This window comes from Medicago sativa, chromosome 7 (genome assembly GCF_051527215.1).
Source record: "Medicago sativa cultivar Bolivia chromosome 7, Bolivia_mono, whole genome shotgun sequence".
NCBI classification, from domain to species: Eukaryota; Viridiplantae; Streptophyta; class Magnoliopsida; order Fabales; family Fabaceae; genus Medicago; species Medicago sativa.
This window is the reverse complement of record NC_140755.1, coordinates 31443222-31455347: the sequence shown is the minus strand read 5'-3', so window position 1 is coordinate 31455347 and position 12126 is coordinate 31443222. Positions and strand designations below refer to the sequence as shown.

The window sequence follows — 12126 nt, the reverse complement described above, 5'->3', positions numbered from 1 at the left end:
ATCCTAAGTGCTTATGTCATTTTGTTGAAAAATGTGAAAGTTATAGAAAAATTTATAGGAATTGAGCAAGAAGAATACTTTGTTTTGTTGCTTACTTACTAGGTTTTTACTTGATTACTAACTTACTAGCTTGATTTAAAAATGACAACCCTACGAATTTTATACGCTCCAAGGTTGAATTCTACACACATTATGATAATATTTTTCACACTATAAAGGAAAGTTCTATGCCCTTCTCTCCACTACTTATATTTCATACCATGTCTCTACACACACATCATGATTATATTCATCTAATTATAGATTATCTAATCCAGCATAATAAATAAGAAGTAGTTAAAGATCACGAGTAATCTAGAAAAATAACATTGATAAATCTAAAATATTAATTATTGAAATCCAACAATATGAAAACATTAATTAAGTTTAATGACAAGAAAATTTCATCAAGTCTAGAAGAAACATTGTTTTTCAGCACCAAAACCCTCCATGATAAACAACAAGGTTGATAGAGAAATCATACAATCATCTCTAAATCCTCCAAGCAACAAAATCCAAGCTTAAGAAAATATCATGGAAAATACCGAGATGTCCCAGGTTCAAATGGTGGTGGCATCTTAGGAATATATTTTCTAGCCCAAACATGTTTCCCATTAATAGAGAACTTCATTATTGGCCTATATTCAAGAAAATGGTCAATTACATCTATAGCTTCTGGGCGAACCACAAGACGTGCATACATCGATTGCTCTGGTGAATTAGCTTTTTGCATGATAAGCCTATCGATGATGTATCCAAATTTTCTATTTGGACAACAAAAACAGCAAAAGAAAAATTAGGGTGAAAATATCAGGATAATGAATATGAGAAAAATGTGTACAATAAAATGAAAGAGTTATTTAATTATCGTAAGGTGTGATGTCAAATGTTAATTATACATATATAAATCAAATTCTATTACGGTTTTTTCTAATATTTTAAGAAAAAAAATTAGATTGCCGAGGCATCACATAAAACATAATGCATCTCAACTACGTTGATACCCACAAATAGCATTAATCACAATATTTTGCACTTTAATTTTATTTTTATATTAAATGTATTCTTATGTTAAATTTTTGTACTTCTCGATGATTAGTAGTTGTCAGGAGTATCAATATATTTGGGATGTCTAACAATACTATTACTATGATGCAAGTCCATTCTCTAAACGGTGTGGTGAACCTTTAATTGACCTTACATATAGGGGATAAACAATACATCTAATTTGTATTTATGTGTGTAAATGTTAATAATTAAGTAATGCAATTTTTTTAACAACAAATTGAAATATTTCATATTATATAACAGAATACAATTATAAAAATCTATACAATTAATTAATTACAAATATATATTTAACACTATTTTCAACCTAAATAACCAATAAAATAAACATTATTTTCTTTACTAGCACAAACTTTTAACAACAAGTCATAGTTAAAAAATAAAAAGTAACAATAGTAGTATGCAAATTCAAAACCAAGTGAGGAAAACAAATTTGATATAAGAAATAATGTACATGTAGATAGGGAGGGTTTTTGGTTTAAAGTTTTGGCTGCTAGGTATGGTGTGGAGGCAAGGAGGTTGGAGGTTGGGGGCCGGAGTGTTTCTTCGTGGTGGAGGGAGATAGCAAAAATTAGAGATGGTATTGGGGAGATTGGGGGTGGGTGGTTCGCAGAGGGGGTTTCGTGTCAAGTGGGGGATGGAGTAAATACTTTCTTTTGGTACAATCGGTGGTTAGGTAAGACTCCTTTATGTGTGCGGTTCAGTCGCTTATTTGATTTATCTTTAAATAAGTCGTGCTCGGTCGCTACTGTGTCTCACTTGGGTTGGGAGGCTGGTGGAGGTGCGTGGAGGTGGAGGAGGAGGTTGTGGGCGTGGGAGGAGGAGTTGGTAGCAGAGTGTAGGACTTTACTTCACAGTGTTGTTTTGCAGCCTAATATTTCAGATCAGTGGCACTGGCTTCCAGACATTGTTGGGGGATATACAGTGCGTTCCGGATACCAGCTTCTTACGGCTCAAGATACAACAACGGTGGGTACTACGGACAATCTTATTTGGCATAAAAAGGTGCCATTGAAGGTTTATATTCTAGCTTGGAGACTCCTTTGTGAAAGGTTGCCTACAAAATCTAATTTATTGAATCGCGGTGTTCTCTCCGCCGATGCAGCTATCTGTTCAGCCACTTGTAGCCAGGGTGAGACGGCATCTCATCTATTTTTACAGTGTGACTACTATGCATTGTTGTGGCAGCTGGTCCGATCTTGGTTAGGTGTCTCAGGCGTGGATCCTCCAAGTCTTCAAGACCATTTCTTTCAGTTTACTCATTACTTAGGGGGCACAAAGGCTTGTCGATCTTTCCTCCAGTTGTTATGGCTGTTGTGCATTTGGTTAATATGGGCCGATAGAAATAACAGGTTATTTAATAATTCTCAAAGCTCCATGTTTGAGCTTTTGGAAAAAGTTAAGTATCATTCTTATTGGTAGTTGAAGGCTCATAGCACCATTTTTGTATTTGGTAGTCAGAGTTGGTGGTCAGACCCCTTAAAATGTTTGGGTATCGGCTAGTCATTCTTTGATTTCTGGTTGTAACAGATTGACTCTTTGTTCTTTTTCGAGGGTCTCCTTAGCACACCTTGTGTTAGGGAACGACTCAGTGTTTGTTAATATAATCCATTTTTGTCTCTTGAAAAAAAGAAATAATGTACATGACTATGACGTAAATGAACAAATAAAATCATAAAATTGGTACCTGGTAATGAACTCTCTAAGTTCACTCTCATAGATAGGATAACCTTTAGAAAATGTCATGAAAATGGTCCTATCATCAATTGGCTGCTTGATCTCATTCCTCTTATCATCATTTGAAGCAGGCGCACCAATACTAGAATCACAAGCATAAATATCATCCAAATTTAAATTGGCCAATATTTCGCTAACATCTGGTTGAATTTGTTGTGGCACCATTCCAAAATTGTTGGGATAAGAATAAAACATTTGTTGTTGCATCTGAATAGGAATATTTGCAGCCCCGTAAAGACTAGGAATATTTGCACCCCCGTAAAAATTTGCAAGATACAACTCTTGCTCCTTCATAGCCATAGTATATTGAACTTGTTCAATAATATCCTCAAAAGCTATAACACACACATCATTGATTAACTTAGTGACATCATTGATTACTTCGAGGCGTTTTTTATGGAAAAACTCAAGTGACAAATTGTGGCTCATGATTTGTTGAATCAATGGCAAGTTTGATTGTCCTACAAAAATGTTAGGGTAATGAGAAATTTCAATGCAATTCAGGATGACAACAACCTCATCAGCAAGGTTGCTTAGCATAGCGTTTGGCCAACTTTGAAGAATCTCTTCTACTAAATTATAGTTTTTTGACTTCTTCTCAATCCACATTAAAAAAGCCATTACATTTATCGACTGAGCGGTATCACGACCAAGCTCTACAAACAATCGAGAGAAAAGTTTCCGATCAACACTGTGAAATAGGATGAACTCTTCTTTGGTGACAGTCACGATGAAACTTTGGTTTGGATTTGGAAGAATGGATGGTAGAATGGAAGACATTGTGCTGATTTTTTTTTTTTTTTTTTTTTTTTTTGTGAATAGGTATGATGATGATGATGATGAATATGATGATGAAGATTTTTAGATATTATTTATAAAGTTGTGGTATTATTAAAATAATATTATTCTCTTTTGACTATCTTTAAATGACATACTTTTTTTTTATATTTTGACCAATACTTTTAAAAATTAAACAATGACTATTTTATATTTTTTAAAATATTTAAAAATTAATATTTTAGGAACAATCAAATTTTTTTTCTTTTTTGTAATAATGGTAACAGTTTTGCAAGTATGGATTTATTGTAAAATATATTATGATAAAGTTGCCGTATTATTAAATGATATTATTTTCTTTTGACTGTCTTTAAAATAAAAAAAGTTATTTTGACTAATACTTTTTAAAATGACAATTTTTTATTTATAAAAATATTTAAAAATTAGTTTTTAGGAATAATTAACTTTGTGTAATAATTGTAACATTTTTCCAACTATGGAGTTATTGAAAAATATATTAAATTTTCTTTTTGTGATTGTATTTGCATTGTAAGATATGTATTAAAATTATTTCTTTTACCATTTGATGTAAAGTTTTTTTTTTTCATTTAATATTTTCCTATCTGTGTTATTAATTCAATTTTCATTCGATATGTTTTCTTTATTTAGAGGATAGTCTTGAATCTATTATTATTATTATTATTATTATTATTATTATTATTATTATTATTATTATTATTATTATTATTATTATTATTATTATTATTATTATTATTATTATTATTATTATTACTACTAGGTCTAAGCCTTGGCCTTTTATCTGTCAAAGGCTTTATTTTAAGTCTGACTTGGCCTTTTTAAAAGTCTGATATGACCTATTAGCATGTTTAAAAGTCTATTTTGTGTTATAAATTTCAAACAGAGTATGTTCATCAAATTTTTTTCCTTTCAATTTGTGCAACATACTTAATATAGAGATAAACTTTAATTAGATACAAATCAAACTAATAAAACACAATTGTAAAATTTATAGATGGATAGAAACTCAAGAATAATCATTTCTAATAACGGCAAGGATTTCAAACTTAATCAAATAACCATACTTGAGCTTAGGCGCTTAGGCATATCAGTAGCAAGCCTTAGAATTGTGTTGGGAAATACCAAGAGTTGTGTTGTGTCCCAAATATAAAATAAAAAAACTGAAATAATAATTGTGGTATGAGAATTTGAAGGATCAATAATTCTTTTTGATAATATAAATAATAAATGTGGTAAAATGTAATATACTTATATACGGGTCAATCTGATAGGCTTGATAAGTTTTTTTTTATAAGCCTAAGCCCGACCTATTTAAATTAATAGGTTTTTTAAAAAGCTCAAGTTTGGCCCATTTAATAAACGAGCTAGGCCAAGCCGAATAAATGTGGTAAAATGTAATATACTTATATACGGGCCAATCTAATAGGCTTGATAGGTTTTTATATAAGCCTAAGCCCGGCTTATTTAAATTAATAGGTTTTTTAAAAAGCTCAAGCTTGACCCATTTATTAAACGAGCTAGGCCGAGCCGAGCTTTTAGTAGGCCGAGCCATAGGCCCCTGACAGGCGGTCTGGCCTATTCCCACCCCTAGTTTTATCCCACTGAGTTTTCCTGGCAAAGTTTTTTAATGAGGCAGTTTATGACACAAAATGATGTTGTACTCTTTTTCCATCACTAGAATTTTTTTCCATCGGTTTTTTCTCTAGTAAGGTTTTAATGAGGCATATCTTCGATGGACATTCAAAAGGGAGTGTTATGAATATTAGTGGATGTCCGTGTCCTTAATCTTCCACCTTCTTATAACCCCCATTAGTAAATGTATGGTTAGTGGTCCTTAATTGGTTTGATCATTCACTTGCTCATTTGTTTCCTATAAATAGGACCTATATTGTAATGTAAAGAACACATTTGTGAAATAATACAATATACTCTCTTATGTTCTCTCTTTGTTTCTTTCTCTCTATTCTTATATATTTTATAATATCTTACAATGTTAAGGATCAATTTCATAACAGCAAAATGTTTGTAAGGAAGGAAAAAAACGGTGCAAAATGTTGTTCATGTAGCAAGGTGATTGTAGAAATGAACTTTTGAACATCATATAGTCTTTACAATGATTTTTTATTTTAGAGTGTCGAGACATAAGACATTTTGGTTGATGATATTACAATATAAGATAAATAAAAACAATAGTTGTTGATATATTACAAAGAGTTTAAGTAAAGAATAGCAAACTCAAACTTTTTTTTTTTTTTGTTTTTGACAAAAGTAAATTTATAAACTTTAAATTAATTGTTTTGTACGTCATATTGTATTACATGAATAAAAGCTAGCTAACGCATAAGAAGTGCCAAGCTGTATCAAAACAGATCATAGTCTCCAAGACCTTTAATGCAAAACATGGATAAGCAGCACTACGTACTCCACCCCATGACAATCACAATCAGATCAGAATACTTTGTACGCATGGAAACAAAAGAAACAAGTGAAAGTGATGAACCAAACTTAGCAAGCATAAAAGGATGGAATACAATCTCATACTTTGTCAATATTAATGATAAAGGATCATTATTTAAAATACCTAACTTGAAGGTGAACCGATCAATCCCATTGAAATTGTGGTAGAACCCAAAGATGTAATATCTGGTTGAAGGAAATTGGTAAAGATTGACTGCGAAAACTTCCATCCTTCGCATTATAGATCTGTAACTTTAAATCATCTTTGCCGCAATCATCTTTGCCGCCATCAGTAATAAAATAAATTGAATCCTTTTCTAACTTGGAGAAACAAGGGGCAGACACAGATATTGGATCGCCGATTCCGAGAAATAAAATGTTGTTTTCCAAACTCTCAAGTTTTTTGAATTGTTCAACCTTCCCACTCTGAGCGTCCAGTTCCAATTTGTAAATGTCGACTTTGCGTGAACGCGTAAGAGCGTCGATATAATATATTTTCACCATCCATATGTCTCCAGTCAATGATTTCACAAAATAAGGATACCCATAAGAATATGGTTCTCGAAAAAAATATGGAGTACAAGCCATCTTCTCATAGTAGGCAAAATTAGGATCGTTTGAGTCATCAGAAGGAGGATTGTTGAACTTGAAGGATACAATGGTGTCTCCGTAGCCTTCAGCAATTAGCATGCTTTTATAAAATACAACATTAGTGAAAGAAAGTTCATTTGCGTGTACATGAACCCAAAATAACTGGCTTGCTCTTTTGAAAGCGAGAGAACCACAATTGTATATCGCTGCAACCACATAATCACTTGGGCTTGTAACGGGGTCAGCAGACAAGGTAACCTTATCGACAAAGGTAACCTTATAGAAAGAATCGAGAGGTGGCAGAGTAATGGGAGCTACACTATATTTAAAGGATTCACTAAAGTTACGACATTGTTATTATCCCCTAGTGCAAGCCAACCATGGCTATAGCCCAAACACATTTTACTTTCGATGATGGAAGGATGGGATAACTGAATAAGGTACTCTTTCTCACTTAGAATACTATACATCGATTTCTTCTTCCTCTTTGATTTTGTGTGTATGCGATAATATCGGTCTGAGAGGATCATCAACATAGGTGGTACATTCATCCTAAATTGATGGTTTTGATGGTTCAACTTTGCAACCCATTGCCAATTCTTGCACACCACACCAAACCTAACATGATCTATGTGTTCTTCCAATTTGTCAAGAACCAAACTAAGAGGTAGACCTTCTAAAGTTGCCCAATCAACCTTCGTCATTGCTGATAAGTAATACTAACCGGTGAAATAATTGAAGGGAGTGTTTGGGAAGTTACTCAATGTAGAAAACTCCACCGTAAATACCTTAATTACCTGCATAATGTATGTATAGACAGAAACCTATGAAGCATGGACTCTAACACGGACACCTGACACGGACACGTAGACACCGCTAATTTAAAAAATATAGGACACCGACACCGTTACATATATGTTAATTTATTTAAAACGGTCTAAAATGAAAATTAAAATACATATATAAACATCTAACTTAGAGCAATTTATGTCGTTAGAAAAAGTTCTACAACAAAATATCATAGTATTTGACCTTTATTTATTCATCTACTATCAAAAAAGCTAAAAATGATACAATCAACTACTCCCTCCATTCCTTTTCTTTTGATGTTTTAGCTCTTGACACAAGTTTTAAGGAGTAATTAAAGTATATAAACATTTGTGTGTGTTTTACTTAAATGTCCTTATTTATCATTAAATTCACTTGTGATAAACCAAAGGTCACAACTACTTTAATAGTTTATTGTGTTTTCCAACAAGGGTAAACTTGAGAAAACAATAATAAATTCACTAAAACATCAAAAGTTTTGGAATATAGTTGAAGTTCTAAAACATCAAAAGAAAAGGAATGGAGGGAGTATAATGTATATAACCCCTAATTAATCAACATTTCTCAAAACATATGTAACTTTTGTATCTATGGTGTGCAAAAGCAAGAGAGAGAAAAAAATTGTTTTAGATATTTGTCTGACTTGTCCGACACGGCTCATATGAGTGTTATATAGGTGTCGGACGCCGATTACAGGAGTGTCGAAATAAAGAAAAAAACAATTATTTAGGACACCGGTTTGACACGTGTCATACGGGTGTCATATGAGTGTCGGACACCGACGCGTGTCGGACAATGCGACACGTCTAGTCCTAGAGGTGTCCGTGCTACATAGACAGAAAACTCCTTTTAAATATTTTTATTGGCCTAAGTGCTTATCATGATAGGCGTTTATCCAAACAAGCCCTATTGCCATATTAAAGTAGACATGTATTTGTATTAGAGTTCTTTTTATTGACTTATTTGAGTTTATCTCCTAAACTATCTTATGGCATGTCTATAAACTCTAAATAAAAAAAAAAAAAAAAATCTGCAAACAACTTATAACTTACATTGAAACAATAAGACTTTATTTTTTATCTTTCGTTATAAAAGTTGCTTATGCACAAACATTTATAATTATAACGGCTTATACTGTAGGTGCTTAAATAATCTGTTTATCCAAAGAGAGCCTTGATTTTACTGAAAACAGAAAAATAATATAAAGAACAAAAACAATATGCATAAGAAAGAGAAAAAAATATAAACTTAATGATAACTGATGAATATAAAATAAAACAGACAAATAAAAACAACCCATCTATGGAGAACGGAAGGAGGAAGAAACCTGAATTGGTGCCGTTTAGGAAAAAACCTTTCGATCAACTCATGGATGCATAAGGTTTTACGCTTCGCTGCTTCTGAGTTTTTATTTGTTATTTTAGGGTTTAGTCAATTGGGTTGGGCTTGCATACAATTCCATATTTTTAATTAATTTTCTTTTTAAATAATTTTTTTAATCTAGTAACGATATATAACTAGTTTAGAGCGCCCGATATCTTACTTACTAAAGCTTAACCCCTAAAGCTAACCCTAACCCTAATATTTTCCCCCCCATTTTTCCCTCCACTTTTCAGAGCCATTTGATCTTGTACATTTAGGCGTCATTCAATTTTAGTCATTGATCATATTTCATATTTATTTCAACTATTTTCCGAAACAACTATTTCATATTTATCTCTTCTGTTTCCCGAAACAACTATTTCATATTTATCTATAGCCCTATTTTTCCGAAACAACTATTTCATATTTATCTCTTTTGTTTTTCGAAACAACTATTTCATATTTATTTCTACTTCAACTTATCCCCCAAAGCTATCCCTAATCCTAATATTTTTCCCCCATTTTTCCCTCCACTTTTCTGAGCCATTGGATCTTACACATTTAGGCGCCATTCAATTTTAGCCATTGATCATCTTACTTAATGCCAGCCAAATTTTGTTATCAAGTTTGCTATAATTTTGGCCATCTGTTTATTTGGTGCAATTCTATTTCCACAATATCTTTATATTATTATATTATTATTATTATCTTACTTACTAAAGCTTAACACCTAAAGCTAACCCTAACCCTAATATTTTCCCCCCATTTTTCCCTCCACTTTCTGAGCCATTGGATCTTGCAGGCGTCATTCAATTTTAGCCATTGATCATATTTCATATTTATCTCTTCTATTTTGCGAAACAACTATTTCATATTTATCTCTTCTGTTTTCCGAAACAACTATTTCATATTTATCTATAGCCCTATTTTTCCGAAACAACTATTTCATATTTATCTCTTTTGTTTTTTGAAACAACTATTTCATATTTATCTCTACTTCAGCTTATCCCCCCAAGCTATCCCTAACCCTAATATTTTCCCCCCATTTTCCCTCCACTTTTCTGAGCCATTGGATCTTACATATTTAGGCGCCATTCAATTTTAGCCATTGATCATCTTACTTAATGCCAGCCGAATTTTGTTATCAAGTTTGCTATAATTTTGGCCAACCGAATTTTGTTATGAAGTTTCCTATAATTTTGGCCATATCCGAAATTTGTTATCAAGTTTGCTATAATTTTGGCCATCTGTTTATTTGGTGCAATTCTATTTCCACAATATCTTTATATTGTTGTTGTTGTTGTTGTTGTTGTTGTTGTTGTTGTTGTTGTTGTTGTTGTTATTATTATTATTATTATTATTATTATTATTATTATTATTATTATTATTATTATTATTATTATTATTATTTATTAATTAATCAATAGTATATATATAAAGTAAGGTTTTTTATGCCACATGTCACTTCCACATTCATTCTCAATATTTTTATTATTTTTTCTATTTTATTTAACATAAATATCTCAACAAACTTTTGATCTTATGCACTCAGTATTTTTTATCTCAACAAACTACACATCAATCAATCAATAGTATATATATAAAGTAAGGTTTTTTATGCCACATGTCACTTCCACATTCATTCTCAATATTTTTATTATTTTTTCTATTTTATTTAACATAAATATCTCAACAAACTTTTGATCTTATGCACTCAGTATTTTTTATCTCAACAAACTACACATCAATCAATCAATCAATAGTATATATATAAAGTAAGGTTTTTTATGCCACATGTCACTTCCACATTCATTCTCAATATTTTTATTATTTTTTCTATTTTATTTAACATAAATATCTCAATCAACTTTTGATCTTATGCACTCAGTATTTTTTATCTCAACAAACTACACATCAATCAATCAATCAATCAATCAATAGTATATATATAAAGTAAGGTTTTTTATGCCACGTGTCGCTTTCACATTTATTCTCAATATTTTTATATTTTTATCTATATTTTATTTGACATCTTATTTGACATAAAAATCTCAGCAAACTTTTGATCCGTTTTTTTTTTAGGGAAGCAAACTTTTGATCTTATCCACTAAATATTTTTTTTAATTTTATATTTAATTCCTAATATTTTGTGTAACCAAAATATCTCAACAAACTATATATAATACTTTCAATACTATCCATTAAATCTTCCTTTATTTTTTCTTTCTTTTTTTTAGGAAAAGAAGTTTCAATTAGTTTTTTTCATTGAGGAAAAAAAGGCTTCGATTTTTTTTTTAACTATAAATAGAAGAGAATTTTTTAATCACGTAAACACATATTTTGAGCAGAAACTGAAACTCAAACCTTCTTTTGATCTAAGCTTTTTCTTTCTTCAGGTTTGACAAATACTATTGTTTCTTTTGCTTATGCTTCGATTTATATTTTTATATATAATATGAGAGGGAACTAACTCCTACGAGTGAGTTTACCGATTGTTTTTTTCTTTCTTTCAGGTCGCTGAACTATTGTTGCTGGCATCCTTTACAAACACCTACGAGTTTCAGGTCCTTGAACTAACAACTATACTATTGTTTCTGTGTCAAGTCTTTGAACTAACACCTATACTATTTTTTTTCCTTTTCGTTTCAACAGTAGCGTTTTAATATTATTAATCACCTATACTATCATCACCTATACTATTTTTTCAGGTCCTTTGTGTTTTAATATTATTAATCAGTAGCGTTTTGATTTTAATAATAATATTTCAGGACCTGAAATATTTTTATTAAATTTTATATTTAATTCCTAATATTTTATGTAGCCAAAATGTCTCAACAAACTATATATAATACTTTCAATACTATCCATTAAATATTTCTTTTTTTTAGGAAAAGAAGTTTCAATTAGTTACTATCTCTTTTAGCGCCATATTATTCAATTAGTTTTTTTCATTGAGGAAAAAAAGGCTTCGGTTTATTTTTGTTTTAACTATAAATAAAGGAGAATTTTTTAATCACGTAATCACATATTTTGAGCAGAAACTGAAACTCAAACCTTCTTTTGATCTAAGCTTTTTCTTTCTTCAGGTTTGACAAACACCTATACTATTGTTTCTTTTACTTTTACATATGTTTAGATTTTTATTTTTATATATAATATAAGAGGGAACTAACACCTACGATTGAGTTTACTGATTTTTTTTTCCAGGTCCTTGAACTATTGTTGTTG

General features: G+C 30.9%; 1 protein-coding gene and 1 pseudogene across 1 annotated transcript; both read right to left on the bottom strand.

Annotated features, from left to right (window-relative positions):
- Nucleotides 1–461: 461 nt before the first annotated feature.
- On the bottom strand, nt 462–3906 carry LOC146905607 (uncharacterized). Its single transcript, XM_085727150.1, has 2 exons — nt 2795–3906; nt 462–803 (listed from the first exon to the last, which is right to left on the bottom strand). The coding sequence occupies exons 1-2, from the start codon at nt 3622–3624 to the stop codon at nt 572–574; spliced, it is 1062 nt and encodes a 353-aa protein (XP_085583276.1). The 5' UTR covers nt 3625–3906; the 3' UTR covers nt 462–571.
- Nucleotides 3907–6136: 2230 nt separating this feature from the next.
- On the bottom strand, nt 6137–8068 carry LOC146905606 (uncharacterized; annotated as a pseudogene).
- Nucleotides 8069–12126: the final 4058 nt, after the last annotated feature.

Bases quoted from the DNA above. Each gene is read 5' to 3' on its own strand.
- LOC146905607 (XM_085727150.1), bottom strand. From the start codon at position 3,624: ATGTCTTCCATTCTACCATCCATTCTTCCAAATCCAAACCAAAGTTTC. The intron at 804-2,794 runs GTACCAATTTTA...TTGTCCAAATAG, and splicing joins CTTAGAGAGTTCATTACCAG to AAAATTTGGATACATCATCG.